At 36.8% G+C, this 18,493-nt stretch overlaps 1 protein-coding gene across 5 annotated transcripts in view; it reads right to left on the reverse strand.

The window, feature by feature from the left end:
- Positions 1-18,493, reverse strand: part of LOC104147790 (NIPBL cohesin loading factor) — a 154,235-nt gene that overhangs the window by 52,643 nt on the left and 83,099 nt on the right. For 2 of the 5 annotated variants that reach the window (XM_068924704.1, XM_068924705.1), the window contains exons 9-10: positions 15,002-15,634; positions 411-2,009 (exon numbers count right to left, since the gene is read on the reverse strand). The exons of 1 other annotated variant lie outside the window; for it this stretch is intronic. In XM_068924704.1, coding sequence (XP_068780805.1) covers positions 411-2,009; positions 15,002-15,634 — 2,232 coding nt within the window. The remainder of the gene's footprint in view (positions 1-410; positions 2,010-15,001; positions 15,635-18,493) is intronic. 2 more of the 5 variants (XM_068924706.1, XM_009680645.2) reach the window with 2 other exon arrangements.

The following is an 18,493-nucleotide window of genomic DNA, read 5'->3' on the forward strand; positions in this document are numbered from 1 at the left end:
TTTTCCACCACTCAAAGTACACCGATTTAGTTACAGTAGTTCCAATACCTTATACAGATAACACTCAAACCAGTTTAAATCATACATGTACCAGTTATGCTTAATTAGGTAAATTACCAGATTAAACTAATGAGGTTGAAGTACAATTTAAAACCATTTAAGTATTCCTACGTCAGGTACTGTCCTAGTGTAAATGAATCATGTAATTTACACCGGAGCAAGATTTCCATACTGACAAGCTCTTAGTTGATAACGAGAGCAGTTTCAGTTTGATTCCTCCAAATCACCATGTGAGCAAGCATATAAATTATCAAACGTTTGAGCTGAATTATTAACCACAGCAACAGTACGTCTAAAGGAACAGAAGGAGTGTACAAGATATAATGTAATCAACATTAAAATAATCTTACCTTTATTAGATTTGGATGACTTGTTCTTGTTAGGTTTAAAACAAGAGCTCCTTGATTTATCTTCTCTATCCTTAATAAATTTCTGCACATCATCCAAAGACAGCTTCTGAAGGACAACTACAGGCTTAGCTCCTTTATTTAGATCTTCAACTAGCCCCATCTTTTCTACTTTGTCCTTCTGTTCACCCTTAATTTCAGTTTTCCTCGACTCCTGAGTGACATTGCCATCTTTATCACGCTTGATTTTTGGAATGACAAAATGTTTCAATGCACCAGATCTTGCCCCCAACAAATAACTGGGAAACTCTGCTTTATTATCACCATGTGCTTTATTACTATCTACTTTACTCTTATTACCATCTGTCCTTCGTTCATCCTTGCTGTTGGGTGATTTAAAACCAGTTTTATCAGGTCTTGATTTACTAGAATCTCCTTTACTTTCCTGTTTTATACGAGGGCTGTCAGGCCTGGATTTCTGATCCCCAGAAGAAAACCTTGATTCACCAGACTCATGTCTATGTTTCCTTTCTAATTTCTCAGTTTTTGAACCATCAGATTTAATACCATGCTTAGAATCATGTTCGGTTTTGTTTGAGGATCTCAGATATTCAGGTCTTCTTATCTTGGATGGGTCTCCTCTATATCTCTCTGACTCCCCCCTGTCCTCAGACCTTTGTTTAAGGCTATCGTGGTCACGCCTCGGAGTATCAGAAACCGAACGCCCATCCGGTCTTTGTTTTCCTGGATCAGATCTACTTTCAGATTTTATCCTAGCAGGATCAGATTTCACATCTGCTTTATGCCTAGATATTTCAATTTTCTTCTCTGACAACGGTTTACTGGAATCCCTCCTATTATCGTGTCTGTGTTTTGGCGTTTCGGGCCTGCCTTCACTCTTCTGTTTTGGCGTTTCGGGCCTGCCTTCACTCTTCTGTTTTGGCGTTTCGGGCCTGCCTTCACTCTTCTGTTTTGGCGTTTCGGGCCTGCCTTCACTCTTCTGTTTTGGCGTTTCGGGCCTCTGCCTTATTTCCTGTTTGCCATTATTTTGTTTTCCCTCATTTTGTTTCATTTCCATTTGTCTGCTCTCATTTTGTTTTGATTCTGTCAGTCTGTTCTCATTTTGTTTCACCTCCATTTGTCTGCTTTCATGTCTGCTTTCATGTTTAGCTTCTACCTGTTTGTTTTCATTGTGTTTACTTTCCAACCGTCTGCTCTCATTTTGCTGAAATTCCATTTGTCTGTTTTCATTTTGCTGAATATCTGTCTTCTGACCCTCAAAGTCAGACTTTTTCCTAAGAATCTCAGGATGGTTTTCAGGTTTAAGTTTAAGAACTCCGCCAGTGTCTTCTTGGGGAACACATACAAACCCATCATTATACTGCTTAATTTCTTCAGGTTTTTTGATGGTGTCCAAATCCTGAGTTACTGTTGCCTGAGAGTCCGCTCTTCCTGCTTGCTGAAGATCAATACTAACCATCAATGCAGGCCTTGCCCCATTTCCTGCAGAACCTGTCTCCTGAGAAGCTGGTCTGCTTCCTCCAGTAGCACCCCCAGCCTCCTGTGGTTTGTTTTCTTGTTTTCGCTTCTTTAAAGGCTTATCTGCAAATTTAAAGAGAAAAACCATAAATGATATACACAAGAAGAGAAAAGCATCCAAGCAAAAATGTCCATTCCCCTCCACGCCCACTAATTCATCCCCCTCAGCATATATGTGCACACACAACAAAATTCATTGGATTTAAAAATAAGAATATCAATTCTCCACCTAATACTTTTCATTGTATTCATGGACTGTTGTTCATTATTGGTCTACCACAGGTGCCAATTAATTATTTAAAAAAAAAAAAAAAAAAGAAAAGCTTGAAACACATGAAATCAAAGTCCCTGTAAAATTCCCAAGAGAATCATCTATTAAAGCAGTTGCAATATATAACAATGACAACAACAAATTCAGTTTAAGGTTGAAGTAAAAGTCTGCAACAACAAAGTTAAGGTGCTCCTTCATAACTGCTTTTTGATTAACAGTATTATAAAAGTTTCTCCTCTGCAGATTCAGCCTGCTTCATTATACATGAAATAAGCAAGGATCTGCAACGATTAAAACAAAGGTTCTCCCTACTTGGTTCAGTGCATTAGTTGGACTTGCATACTGTAGCAAGGGAACACATGAACAATGAATGAAATGATTAAAACACTCCATGCTTCTCTTTAAAGCAAAGCTGTATACCAAGAGCTGGAGTCTATACTATAATACATATATACTGGGTGGACGGCTGCTATACACTTACAAGCGTCATAATTTCCCTTTGCAATCATAACACTTTTAATGGATGAAATAAAAACTTTAGCAATAACTTCATGTAGTGTCAAGCGCTAGATTCAACAATAATCCCTTTAATTTGTGCTAGAAATTAATCAAGAGTAGAATACACAAAAATCCTAAGTGAGCCAACCTTGTAACTGGGTAGAATTGATAGAATTGAGAAGCATATGAAAATATCAAAAATAACCTTTTGAAAATATCAAAAATAACCTTTATTATTCATTTAAACTACAATCTATTTATACTACCAACATGGTGCTCAAACTAAAATTAATTTCTGTCATTAAAACTAGGAGTCTCACCTGCACTAATATTCTCATTTGTCAACTATCATTTTGTAATTTAGTAAAATACCCACATACTTTCTCTGTAATCAGGGCATATGACTTTAAGTCTAAGGAATGATTGAACATAGGTTGGAAACTCTGTTGTTGATCTGCTGTAAAAACATCTAGACCTCCAATGTGCTGTAAGAAAAGTAACTCATTTTGCGTCTAGATTTGCGGTCTAGATGTAATTAGCCAGCTCCCTTTTTGGGAGTGGGGAAGGGTGAAGAGGATGGAAACAAGGGAAGAGGAGTAAACAAACTATAAAGAAAAAAAAAAATCCTCGCACGTTGTAAAATAGAATTTCAATCTCTAGTTTCTTTACATTGGTAGAGGATTCTTATTCTGAAGAATGAAAACTTTGAAGAATCATCTCCAAAGTTAACATGAGAACACAATAACAGGTAGTAACATGGCCAACTCCAGTAACATGAACAGGCTTTTTTCCCATCATTTTCATTCTCATATCTATTTGCACATCTCTCACTTCCTAAAACTCCAACATCACATACAACTTTTATGGCTGCGCAACACAGTAAAGACAGGTATAATAAGCTCCATGCAAAAAACGGCCAACTGCAAATAAGGAACTTTGCAAAGGAAAACAGAACCTGTGGGAGAGCCAGTCAACCCATACCTTATGATAGATGTGTGAAACAAAATAAATTTACCACATGGCAGGTGTAACTTTGTAGCATGGAGTTTTTTGCTTTTCCTGTGCAACAGCAACTGCTGGACATGAGTGCTTTTACAAATTTATTTCCCTACGCTACTGATTAAAAAAAAAAAAAAAAATCAATTTTTTGGTAACCTTAATGCAGTGAGAAAAAGTTGTTCTTCTCCCTTTAATTAAGAAGGTTTGGGCCCCGCTGAGCTTCATGGCAGGTTTTAGGAATGGTCATGAAGTAGAAGCTTCCAGACTGATAGGTTTCAAATTTGAATTTCTTTTTTTTTTTTTTAATATATATGTTAACACACATTCATACACACACATCCCCACCTCATTTCTTAATTAAACCTCTATATATTTTGAAAAACAAATTGAGAAATCTGTTTTCTTAGGAAAAAGTCATTCAGATTTTCATTTTAACCCAGAAACACTAGCCACACTGGAAAAGTCCCTTATAGCTCTGACGGTGGATCTAACAGTAGCCTTTAAGACATTACTGTTACCAGTTATCTGCCTCATTCCTTTACCCGGGGTTATCACCTGCAGCAGAAGGAACATGTACCCACACTTCCACAAGGGCAGTTCACTGTCTAGTGCGTCAGCTTCACGCAACAGAGAAGATGGTTTGCATGAACCTACCAGACTGAACAAGTCCACTTCAAGTCAAGCAAATGTTTCCTTCTGCTACCCCTACCACGGGAGCAAGGCAGATGGCCAGGAGCTGTGATGCCTTAAACTGCTGTAGCTAGATCAACCAAAACTCACCTTACAGAGCCCTCATGCTGAGGGCTCCAAGATTAAACAACCAAAACAATTCAGGTAGGACCAGTTTTCTCTCTTGAACTTCCGTAACTGACCAGGCTCAAAATGCTGTGCATCTTCATCATCCAAAATGTCAACTTTTAAGTTCTTTGAGAACACATAAATAATCACATCACAACTTGACATAATCCCTGTAAACACAGAGATCTTCTGATTCAGTTTCTTCATTTCTCTTGACTCCTGAATAGTGATGTTTTAGCCAGTTATTATCACAACTTTGTTGACAACTTCTCTGAGAAAAAAGGGATGCCTTCGAAGTTTTCTCTTCCTAAATGGCTAGCTGATTGCAGACAAAGAGGTACAGGTTATTCGCAGACTTCTTCACATTTGCAGTGCATCCTGATGGCCATCCTCAGAACTAGACTTGACAATTATTATTTTGCTGCTATGAGCTGGGACAAACACGCTGGCCCAAATGTATGCAAATATCAGGCTGAACTAGGGCATAAAAGGTAGAATGAGTACATAGTACCACTATCTTCACGGAGCATAATGAAAAAAACTCCAATGAATGAACACAGTATCTTTTTGGGTTGGCTGTAAAAATATGAATTGTGGAAAAAAATCTGTAAAGCTTGAAGGGCTTTATGAAATCTTGGACTGACAACTACATGAGAATAATCCAAAAGAGTACTGGAGAGCTCAGGAGAGACAAGCAACCTCAGAAAACAGAAGTTTTTATGTCTTCTCTTTTACAATCAAATATACGAGTTTGCATAAACGTGCCCTGTTAAAGCATGAGTCTCAAGACCCCTGAACAGGCCCGCTTAGGAACTTCAAATATCTATTCAAATAAACTTTGCATCTTTCACAGCATCGGTATCCACACTTTTTCCACTTCATTCCACAGATAGTATGCTTGCTTTTTATCATGAGGATCTAGGACTGCATCAAAATATCAGACCACAAAATATCAGTCCTTTCAAGTCCTGCAGACCTAGGTTCACACCTTGCCACGTTTCCGAATGGGTAGGCTCACAAGCTCACAAGACTGATGAACAGTGATCAGGATCTTTTCACTTTGTTCTTTACTAACTTCGTAACTGCTTTTGTAATAAATAGACTAGGTAGAAAGACACAGAAGAGCTTTCTGACTAGAGACTGGATATCCAAGTCCTTCGTTTCCAGATTCTTTTCTTTTTTAGAAACATTATTCACTCTTTTTCCACTCCAAGAATACGGTTATATCCAAAATGATCCCTCAAACGAATTTATGACAGTTCAGAGTACAGTTTGATCGATGTTTTCTCCTATGCATGCCACCTTTTGGCTTGGCAGATCCACATGGATGTTCTCTTTACATGGCAGTCTGCTGATGAAAAGGCAGCGACTTGGTACTCAAGGCAAGAGCACAGGCTACCTTACTCTAAAAATAGTAGGTGTGTTGTGTCAGATTAAACAGGTCACAGTGGTGGTACTTTCTACAAGGAATAAAACATTACCAGTTTCCCATGGAAAAAAAGGTTAGCTGGATTTCCAATCAACTATGCTTCACTTGTCCTGTTATGAACAGTATTCCTGGAGACAGGGGTAGCCTTCACCTTTGGAAATAGATATCTGTGTGTCAAAAAGATGAGTACTTCCATATTTAGAAATTAACTACTGAGGAATCTCTGGGCAAAACCGCATTGCACTTGGAATAACCACAGATACGCCCAAATATATGCCTGCTGAAACTACAAGTCAACTTTGTGATTTGAAGAACTTGGATCTTGAAAACAGATATACTTGGAAGCCAAGCAAGGGTTAAGAACAGAGCTGGATGAGGGGAGCCAGATTAAAGAAGCGTCTCCTTTCTTTCATTTAACATGAACATCTTGCACAAAGCAGCAACCGGAAGACTGTTAGCGCCGAAGTCTCCGATGTTATTGCATTCTTGCAAATCTGATGATTGTCTTAAGTCCCAGACTAAATTCTTTCAACAAATGAGTACAACAGGATGATAGCCTAGAACCTTCTAGAACTGCATGCTCTACCAAACGGAAATGGGCCTGCTGTAAACACTCTAGAGAAGAAACACTTGCATGGTTCCTGAGCTTCGTTTTAGAAGAACTGTAAGTACTTCAGCATTCTGCTCTATTAATACATTTTTGGTAGGCTCTAAAATCCAGAGATTTCTGAATGATCTTGAAGACACAAGAGAGAAATTATCACTCCTCCATTTACATCTTGTAAAGGATTCACTTGGAAACTTCAAATCCAAGATGGTTAAGTGCATACTCCTCTTCAGAGCCACAAAGGAGACTGATCCTCTAACACCAGTCTGACGATTCCAGTACAAACCTTTTTTTTTTTTTTTTTTTTTTAAAGTATAAATATTAGCAAAGCCTTGTACTTAAAAGCCCTGATATTCTTCAGAGATTCCTGGGATATACTTACATACTTTCACTTATCTGAAATATCACTTATTTGCATTATTTAAATCAATAATGAATAAATTTATACCAAGTATAGCATCCTGAACAGTTATTACTTATTGTCAAACCTTCCATTTTTGAACAACACTAAAGAGAAGTCATCCAAAGGCCAATTACAAGCATATCTTATTTAAGGTAACAGCCAAGACTGAGTTTTCAGGAAAAAACACATAACCATACTCCTACATAACAAATCTGTTTACTGACAACTGTTTTGCTCTCCCTAGTTATCTTCCACAGATCTCTTCAAAGCAGTTACCCATGCCTCCCTGCCCCACTCTCCCCTGCCCGAAAACAGTAGTATATTGCAGACCACAAGAATCTAAACACTTCAGTATCATCTGGATACAGGGAAGGTTTAAAATTGAAATTGCTTTATTAGTGCTGGTGAATGACCTATCAATGGAGCGAAGGCAAACACGCATTCTTATCTTTCTGCTCCTTCGTGAACATTCAGCATTAGTGACTACGAGAGTTTGCTCTCACCTGACCTCCCCCTGAAACTGTATTTCAATAAGCAAACTAATACATAATCAGAGAACCCTTCTAGTCAATAGAAGAGATTCCTACAGCCCCAGCTCCTCCCCTTGAAGGAGAGACTGAACAAAGACAGGTGAAAAATTCTGGCTTCATTGCTTGCTCCCTTACAGAAGGAACTGAGAAAATACAGTGACGATCTTGGTACAGGAAGCTTTACAGAACAGAATGAATTCCAAAGGCTCCAAAACAAACAGAGACCTGAGGGCTTCCAGCTGCTGCAGTTCAAATGCAGAGATTTCGGAGACTTTGAACAGAAACAGCTGCTACTTTTTAACAATTTGTCAAGAGACTTTATCAAACTTCTAGTCACACTGCAAAAAAGAGAACCCATAAGGAAGGATGTCCAAACTCAACACAGAAAGACTGAAGTAGTCTCTGATATGCTTTAGGGTGGAGCAGACTTTAGAATTTCCATTTTTGTGAAGCTGAGAACACTGAATTGCTTGTCTTCTTAGATATGACAATAACATAGCCAGCATTGCAGGGAAAGGAAATATGATCTTAAGAATTTTTCTAATTAAGGATGCCTTGTAACGCACTATTCTCTGTCAACTACAGTAACACAGAAGGAATACTATATGAGAAAATGACAAGAATATATATAATATGTACTACAGAAATATAATCGAACATTTATACTTGTTCTGAGGTTGGAAGACCTAACTCTTAACCTCTCTAAATTTGATAAGGCTTTTACAAATAACAAGCTTTTAATTCTATTATGAGATAGATTTTTCTGACACAAATGCTGGGTTCTATCCATGTGATTGTTTTGCGAAGATTCATATGTTTTCTAAACTAGTTCACACAAACACCAATACTTTTTAGTGGTTGGTGCATCTACTTGAACTGTGAAAAAATCTGAATGAAAACTGAGCTGTGATTATGTTTTGAAACATGCAGTGTAGCCCTTCACAAGAAAAATGCAACATACCAACAGTGATCTTAATAAAAAAAGACTTATTTTATGTACCACTTACAGGAGACAAATTAACACATCCAGTCAGTTTTTACTTATTTGTACGAACAGGAAGCTAAAATATCAACCAACCAACCAACAAAACTCTTTCTTTTAAATTTATTTCTGAACTCTTTTAATCTGCTTCCAAATGTTCATTTCATTCTGACATCATACCTTGAGTTCAAAAATATCTTCACTTATGCAGATCCAGTGATATTTATAGAAAATGATACTGAAAACAGGCCTGTGTCATCTTAAATAGGTATCAGAGTGAACTTTGTGACTATCATCGACAGAAATGCTGGGCTTAAACTCTTAATGAACTTCAGTAGTTATCCACACCATTTCCTCATCAAGATTTAAATCCCTTACAGAGAAGCTATTGTCCCACAACAAAATACAATCATTACGAGGCAAGTAATGTTATAAACCCTCCCATCCGTCTAATGGGTACAATCAATAGCATATGCTATATGTAAACTATACTTAATTTGGTAATCTTAGTTTATACTGCAGTTTAAATCAAAACAGACTTCTTACCAAGCTGCTAGTTTTCAGTTCTTTCTACAGTAGCTTACAAGAACAGATTTCTGTGCTACCCTATTCAAAGCACAACCTGGGATAAACGCGGGAATTTACTTCCATATTACACAAAAGTACCGAAAGAAACTAAACTCTCTCTCCCCCCCCCCGCCCCAAAAAGGCTCACCTTTTTTTTTTTTTTAAACCTTTTTTTCCCCACTCAATCAGGTATTTCATCCTTTAAAAATTATTGACATTAAGTAATTTCTCCTAGACAGACTGAAACATTGCCACATTTCACTGCAATTTCTCTAGATACACAAGGAACTTCTTCCCCTTCCTCTTCTTAAATATGTCTGAACACAAAACAAAAAAAAAAATCTCTCACCTACAGGAATTGGACAGTGTAAAGCTGCTTTTCTGTGGGAAACCTAAAGTGTCAGTTTCATCCATTATGAAACACTACAAAATGCAGCTCCAATATAAGTTTGTACACACAACGTACACAACACTTAATTCTCATATCTTCCCACTACATAGAGACACAATGATTTATATTATGTTCTACTGCCTCATTTCATTTTCTTGTTCTTGTTTCATTATTGGTTTTAACTTTCTACGAAAGATTATTAGTTAAATGACTGCACTTTAATCTCAATTTTTAAGAAATAAAACCCCATAAAGTGTTTTTGTAAATGAATGGTAATATACTGGTTATAATTACACACTCTATCATTTCATTTATTGGCTAAATAAAATCAGACATAAACAAATCATTCTTAATAGTGCTCTTCTATTAAATTCTTCTTCGGGGACTTAGGGAGTGATGGGGAAAGGGGAGAAAGGAAGAGGAGCTGGATAAGCACTTAAAAGGTAAGAGAAAAAAGTTACTTACCTATAGCTGTAGTTTTGAGAGTTTTGCTCCGGCAGATTCACACTCTTGGGATGTGTGTCTCTGCTGCTATGGGCTTGGAACGGAATAAAAAAAGAAGCGCCCATGACAGGCATCCAAGTGCCCCCTAACTGATCCATTTACTGGAAATAACATTATTACAGCTTCACTTTCCTTCACTAATTCAAAGAATCCATAGAAAGATTCCAAAGAAGTGGGTAAAAGGGATCTTCGGAGGTAAAATATATAGGGGAAAAAAAACACAGATACGAGTAGGTTTGTCTCATTTAAAAAATGCTTCTACTTTTTTATGTTTCAAAAAAAAAAAAAAAAGAACAGTAGCCTCCCAATGAAATGTTTAGTGATTTAGGATTTCATTACCATTCCCACAAACTCCAGAGAAAAGTGCCTTGTGCAAGTAAAAGTAGTACTCCTTAATCTGTTAAGACAGGTGAATTACATAAAAATGTTTTTGAAGCGGTTGAAAAATCTAACAGTGAATACTTGGTACTATGTAAGGAAGAATTCAAATTAAAGTTTAGCAAATCTGAATTAAAACCAAAACTAACAAAATTTGAAAAAAGTCTCTGAATAAGATGGACTACTTCCTGATTTTTTAGAATTTGGCATTATTTTCAAGGCTATCTTCCCTTTTTCCCCTGTCTAAAAGGCTCAGAGCTCCTTTTAATATTAACTTCTTAAGTACTTTTGATTCACAGTATATAGGATCTTGAGAAAAGCACAGAAGATTTTGAGGCAGAAGCCTCAAACCTGAAAATTAACTTAGTAGCTGGTCTAAATCTTAAAGCACAGAAAGAGCTTAACGTAATATTCTGGGAAAGGTTTAGATTAAAAATGACAGACTAGCTTTGCATTACTTGACTATACACACAAAAAAAACCCCAAAACATTTATATCTGAACAGACAGCAAAGCAAACAAGTTAATGCAAAGAACTGAAGTTAACAAAAATGAAATTCTTCTCTCATAACTTCCCTCCCATTAAAAAAAAAAAAAAAAAAAAAAAAAAGATTCCTGAGAAGAACAGGAACTCCTGCTAATTTTCTAAAGTGCAACAGGATTTCCTGTACTTTCTTGGAATAGTCAAGTTCAGAATGTGAACAAAGTACAACTCCGGTTAAGGGAACAGAACAGCTTCAAATTATAGAACTTTGCTTGTCGCAGAAGCAATCAAGAGCACCAAGTAGTACAGGCAACGCAACTACTAACAGTGATTAGAAGAGAGGGAAAAAAAACGTGCATGAAGTTTCATTGCCTTTCTAAAGGAATTAGATCATCAACGTGTGCAGGTACACCTAAGCAGAGGATGACTAACTTACTGTCGATTGTTGCACCCAAAACATAATCCCATTTCATATTAGCCCTTCAGAATCACCCATAAGGCTCTTTTATTTTTTTTCCCCTACACAGATAATCTCAGTCTCAATAAACGATAGCTGGATCTATCGCTGAAATTACCCGTCTTTTCAAAAGAGAAGATATGACATAATTAATATTGACAACTTGTATGTGATGAAGATAAAAAGGCCATTGTGAGGTATCTGGGGTATCTGGCAGGAGGAACCGAGGAGAGGAGGCATGCCACGCTCCACAGGCTCGTTTGTTTGTTCTGAGGCTACTAAACATTGTAACAGATGTATTAGAAGGAAAGCTTTGGTGCAGAGTGCTTTAGTCTTCAGAATCTCCACTTACTCCTTTCATTAACAGATACAGACCAATTACTTGCAAAATTAATCAATACAGAAATACTTCCTTGATGGAAAAGGTAGGAAGAGAAGATGCAATCTTGTTCCTTCTACACAGAAATCAAGGGTGAAACTGTAACTTTTTCAAACTTCATATCCCTGAGCCACGATGAAAAGATCATCAAATCCACTTAATACAGGATCCAAAAAGACTAAAAGGATAGAATAAGAACAGAGCTCAGAAAAGCTCTCTCATATGGAGGCAAAAGCTCTGCATTAAAAGACCTCTCCTTATGCATTTCTGATAGACATTACGTCAATTCTGCCAGCTTCTGCATCAGCAATTTTTGCACTGAGAATTCCTTTCCAATTCAGAAAGCAAAAGTATGACAGTCAGGTCCCAGAAAGATTTGCTGCTTTTTAAAGGAGGAAGCACTTTGGGAAAATCCTCTGTTAGTTCCAGCTCTGGCATGGAGATTGCCTCCCACTTTGAGAGACTGTTTGGTGGAAACTAAATGTGCAAACAGTTTTGTCAGAACTACAGCATTCGGTACAGAAAGTGCTATAATTTCCAAAGTGCTCCAGATCCCCATTTCCACCTGCACCAAACATTACAGAAGGACCTTAGCCCTTCCTGAGACAAGTGTAGCAGTTGTATAATTTCTGGCAAGAACCCCCAGAAAAACATCTCTGCTTCTCCTCCAGAATAAACAATTCCACCACACTAATGGCTCCAAACCTCAGGAAGAACATCCAAAGCATCAGAATACCTCTGATGAAGCACAGTACTGTAGAGATTTCATATCTAAAAAATGACCGAAAAGACCACTGATCCCCATATCAGAACTTGAGTGAGTACAATTCTACTCAAAGTAATTTAGAGAAGACAACAAAATGTGCCTACACAGAAGCTGTAGCGTGACTGTAGTATGTATTCCCACGCATCAATTACAACAGCAGCAAAGATGCTTTCATCAGTAAGATCTCTACCGGGATGCTTTGTAAGTACTGTTGCAGCTAGCACACAAAAAAGCTCATGTTGCTATGTCTTCATATTCTTATTAGACGGAGTACATGCTACAATCACACTCTTTTCTTGACATATACTTTAACTTCAGGTCACGTTATGTCTTAAAGTACACAGCACCAGACTTTTCTATAAACATAGTAAGCAGCTTCTCAAAAATGACTGACATGAATAGGAATTACTGGGTATATTTCTAATGGATAATATATTTCCATAGGAACATGAGAGGAGACTTCCTGCCGCAATCATACCAAACCAAAGGGCTGGAACAAGAATGATCAGTGAGGAAAGCCAGACTGTATCGACTTCTAGACACGGCACAGATTGACGAGCAATGGCAAAAGAGTTACTAAAAAGTAAGAACCATATTTCTCCAAGGTAACAATTTTTCAGGAAATCTGTCCCAAGATTGCTAAAATCCTTCTACTCAGTACTGTTTCTACTCATGAATGAAATCTAGGCAGCCAAAGAGCAAAGAGCTGCTGTCTAGCACAGAGGCAACTTACCACCAGTGAATAAACGGTTATCGTTTGTCCCAATATGAGGTAACAGCGCTTGCACCTGATCCATAGCAATTGCAGGAACTCATGAAAAACTGAGACCTGGTAGAGGATGCAGGCAGAAGTGAAGCATAGGTTTGGGATCCCTATTTGGTACAGAGCGGTGGTCAAGGGGAGAGATCACATTATATAAAAATCACTACTTTCCCAAAAAGAAACAAGTCAAAGTCTGCCTGTGGCTACGTAATTATGGTAAACAAACTTCACAACTAATGTTCATCACATCACGAAAGCCAGGAAAGAAAAAGTGTGTTTTAGTCTTGCTCAAGTGTCTGAAGGCTGCTGTGCAACATCAAAAACACACTGCATTTTTCTAGATGTTTTTCAGGTAAAAGGTGCTGGAGAACCTACTCTAACAGTGGAGATATAAAACTAGCTTTCAAAAAAACAGAGTATTAGGAGACAAACAACAAGCTCTTCATAATTCAATTTCAAATTAGTAGAAGAGAGCAAAGTAGCAAAATCTCCCATTTCATCAAAACAAAGTTAAAGACAAAGTAAGTGGAGATCTCTTTTGAGGTGAGCACCCATTTTCTCCATATATTAACAATAATGTATTCTAACAAGACATAATTTAGTTATCAGATAAGAAATATCTAAAAAGTAAAGCTTTTTAGTGCTTGCAACAACAATCATATACACACGCACACACACTTTATATATATATCTATATATCTTTCAAATGGAAAATTTCATCAAATAAGGAGAAAACTTGTGCTCTTTCTGATGGCCAAAAACTCAAAGCATATATAAACTAAGTTGCATCCAGATGCCATCCAAGTATATCAAAAATTGACCGTTTCCAGCTATGACTTTACAAAATCAGAAATTGCTCTGTTTCACTTCTGCAAGGTTTTTCTTGGAAGTATCTAATAAATTATTATTATCCTGCAAAATATTTTCTCTCAGACGCTAAACACAGTCTAAAGGAAGCTTTTAAATACTTATGCTAACCTATTACTATCTACTTCATAAGAAGCATCTTATTTTCAAAATTTATACATGGGTTTTAAATCTCTTTCTGAGATTTTGAAGCCTAAGACCTTCAAACCAGTTAACAACAGCAAAAACTTAAAAAGGATAGTTTCAGTGACATTGGTTAAGACAACCAGTCTAGCTACTGAAGAGAAAACACGTCAAAGGCTCATCTGGTTCTATATTAGAGACCATATAGATATACAGTAGCTCTCTAAAACTTGTAATATCTACATAACAATGAATATTGAGCTGAGCAAACTTTGAAGACAATATCGTAGTATATATTACCCAACCTTTACAGTGCCTTTGAAAGAATAGATATGATTTTGATCTAAAATCTTCATGTTAGGTTCAAATAGGGATAAGAACAGAAATAGGATAAAAATTTTAATACATTTCCTAAATTAGGCAACATAGGTAGTTAGTTAATAATTCTTTCAACTACCATCACTTATTACAAATTTTGACTAGGAGTGTGGCACTGCTGGAATTTTAGAAACATTATAGACAATGCCAATTGTACCTCATGTAGTCTCATGGTTCAAAATAAAGAGTAGTTAGAAAAAATTTTGAAACATAAGAACTTCACTTTTCTCTGTTAAGATTCCAAATAAAGAATATCAAATATTAAAAATAAGCATATATGAGAGATTACAGTTCATTGCTGGAGGGAATGAAGATAGATGTGGTAAAAGAACCTACGCTGATTAAACAGATTGGAACTATGTGACAATGATAGGAAGGTTTTTTTAAAATATATATATATATATATATGGGTTTTATATGCATATATATGTATATATATTTATATAATATATATAGTGTATACACACACACAATCCTTTTACCTTTATCTTGCACTTCTTTTGAAAATCGCTCCCTTTCAATAGCTGATTCACGTTCTATCCGCTCAATTTCAGCCAATGCATCCAATTCTACTTCATCATATGACGTTATAGTTCCTTGTTGCGAAACCTGTTGCTGTGTCTGTACCACAGGAGTTTGAGGTTGTTTTGCAGCAACTGAAGTGTTCTGTTGTAAAACAGGCACTTGTTGTGCCTGAAGGAAAGCTGTCTGTTCGTGCTGCGGCAAACACTGAGCAGCGTTTAGTGGGCGGTTAACATCCTGTGGAGTAACGGGTGTTTTAGAAGTCTGTCCTGGGTACTGCACATTAAAAGGAATATCACCCTCTGACACACTGCTGTTTTCCAAACCAGAAAGCATATCATCCTGCTGGTCCATATCCGAAGATCTTACACGAGAGAGTCTTAATGTAAGCTTAGTGGAGTCCTTGGAAGGAGAACTAATGATATCATACATTGCAGCTTTTTCAGTCTGGTCTTTTTCATCCTTGCCTAACTTCATTTTCTTTTGTTTCTTTTGCTTTCTTTCTGGAGAATCTAACAATATGTCTGGGGGCACATCTCTAGGTGATGAATAAGGTGGAGGCTGAGACTGTAGGATTAAAGGTGGTCTTGATCCTAGAATAATAATTCAGAAAAACTGAACAGTTATGTTGTTTCATGTTTATATAAAAACACACTAAATATAACCTACATAATTTTAATGTGTATTTGCACATATATCTGTGTTCACAAAAGGCCTAAATAAGATTGGTAGGAAGCACATCATTCCCAGATCAAGATGTAATACAGATAGTTGCACTGTATTTCCTAGGAATTTTAGTAGTCCACAGCAAGTGGAGAAGGGATCATTTCAGAGAAGACAGAACCAAAACACCCACCACCAAAAAACACAGTACCTGCAGATTCAGAATGTCAACTATTAGAAACTGGTTAATGAAAGCAAGTTGACTACAGAAAAAAAAGAAAGGACAAAGATCCTTAGGAAAGTCCAGTAATGAAAACTCAATCATTGGTGTACAGGCACTGGCCATTTCAGTCAAACATTTTTAAATTCTTTTTTTTTTTTTTTTTAAATAGGAAGGGTTCTCTACCTAAAAAAGTCCATGAAAAGATGCAAGTAGAAAACATTAAACGAAGACAAATTGGCCTTTCTTTCCTCCTTAACTCTGATTCTGCCCGTTCTTTTCCAAAGTTTTTTTTCTTTTTTTCCCTTTTAAACTTTAGGTAAACTGATTTCAACCTCCCCCATCCATTATTATCTAGAAAACACTAATTGTCATAAAGCATTATTCTATCATTCCCCCAGTTATCTCATGTCTTTCTTAAAATGTACTCATTTCCACTTCTACACATACTCATTCCAAACTCTGAGTATATTTAAAGTTTTTAAAAGAGGGTATTTTTCTATTAAAAATATTCTCCATTCACAAATTTAAAATTCCTGTCTCTCAGATCAGATCAACTCCCCATATCTTTTAGCCCAGGAAAGGCTTTGAAAAACAGATAAGCTTTTCAATCTGTCCTGATGATAATTCTGAGCAATAACTTTTAGCTTAAAATGGAATGATGGTGTGACAAAACAAAAGGAATAACATGTTCCAGTCTAACGTTTCTCTGATCCCCTTCATCCATTAGGGGATACTGATCTTCAGAAAGCAGTGATTGAAATTATTACTGCTCATTCTGTTTTAGGTCACCATAGATCAGTACTTCTAACAACACCCCAAAATTAACTGGAAGATAGGTCCTTGTGTGCTTCATTGAAGAACTACCACTAAGCAAAAAAGCAGCTCTATTCTGTAGCTGAAATTTCTAGCATATCCTTTGAGTAGTGTTAAGGATATCATTAAGCAATAGACTGACCTGTAGAAAAAAAAAAGAACGGATATCTGCAACAAAGCCGCAATTAAAATGAAAGGTGTTCCTTTACCGATTACTTCTTTGCACAGACGTCTATACTTCTCTCTAGTTCATTTCAAGAGATTCCTTATAATCTCTAAAGGTAGAGCAGGGTATTAAATGGATTTATCTTACCCAGTTCTCCTTCCGTGATTATCAATGACGGCTCCATATTCTGCCAATGATACCTGCAACGTTGGGAAGCCCTGTTCTTGCTCATCCTGATTCTCAATATCTTTCCACTACTCCATTCCTTCTCCCTGCCTTAAATTATACACCATATAATCACTAGTGCTGAAGTCCTGGTTATGCCCTGTGAAGATCTCTCATTTGTCTTTCTTTCACCACAAATTTCTACTCTTCAGACACGCACACAGATGCACTCCTCCTAATTGCTGATCCTTTCAACAACAATTCGCAAGATTTCCTTAGCATAACGTACAGCAAAGATTGTTAGCTAGTGATTTTCCTCAAGGTAATGACAATCACTCAGTGGAAACATAGGGTGCATTTTCTTTCTCCAAATATTAGAGGCAGCTCAAAACTTTTCAGAGCTCTTACTGACATCTCACTCTAATTCTCACGTCAAACAAGTATTTCCAAAGTTTCAATGGAATACTTTACTGCTATTCATAACTACATTTTGAATGGAGGACACAGGTTGATTCTCCCTTGCCCTAAGCTTTAAGTAAATACGAAAATATCGTTCTGATTTGATACAATTTTATATTTGTCATGCTGAAAAATAACACTGCAGCAACAGGAAAGCAGGTTCTTTTTATCTTTGGATAGACTTGAGGAGGTCAGAAGGATTTCAGCCCATTTCATTTAAAGTACTTAAAATCCAGTAAATGAAGAAACAACAGTACAGTTTTCCCTGTTGTAGGCAGCACTACGAATAGGCTATTTAAGAATATCTTCCTCCTGAACAAAATTTCTTAACAGCACTGAGAGTAACGCCTATAAGCTGCATTTTAAGAGGAGATGTTCTGGCAGTAACTGCATATATTTCTGAAATGCCTAACCATGGCCAAACCCAGAATAGAGCACGTTGAATAGATTTTGATCTTTTCTACATCTGGTTTATTCTAAGCTAAGTAAGCTTGGTATCTCAGAGCTCTACCTGGCAACCAAAGAGTTACAATAGCTGGCTACCACATCTAGCTATTGAGGTGAAAAGAAATAGAAAAAGACAAAGTATTCTAGAATAGTTTCATTCTACCAGAGACATTTTAACAGTTTTGAACATGTACCACATCCTCTTGGATGCTTAGACTTCAGATAAAACATCACTCATTATGCATAGGCAGGTGTGTCTACTACTGTTGAAGTCGGTCTGGAATACGATCCATGGGAGAAGGCCTGAGCCATTATGTGTTTGGAAACAAAGCTTTCCCAAGACTTCTTGGTAACAAAAGTAACGTTCCTATGGAAAAGGATATTCAAACAGACAGATATCATCTGTTTGCTGAACTCGTCAAGATTCCAAGGCTGAGAAGGTTAGTTCTACATAATGCTGTCAACGTAGTAAATCACACACTGATCTTTGAAAAAGGATGAATAAGCCCCATTTTA

Source organism: Struthio camelus, chromosome W (genome assembly GCF_040807025.1).
Source record: "Struthio camelus isolate bStrCam1 chromosome W, bStrCam1.hap1, whole genome shotgun sequence".
NCBI classification, from domain to species: domain Eukaryota; kingdom Metazoa; phylum Chordata; class Aves; order Struthioniformes; family Struthionidae; genus Struthio; species Struthio camelus.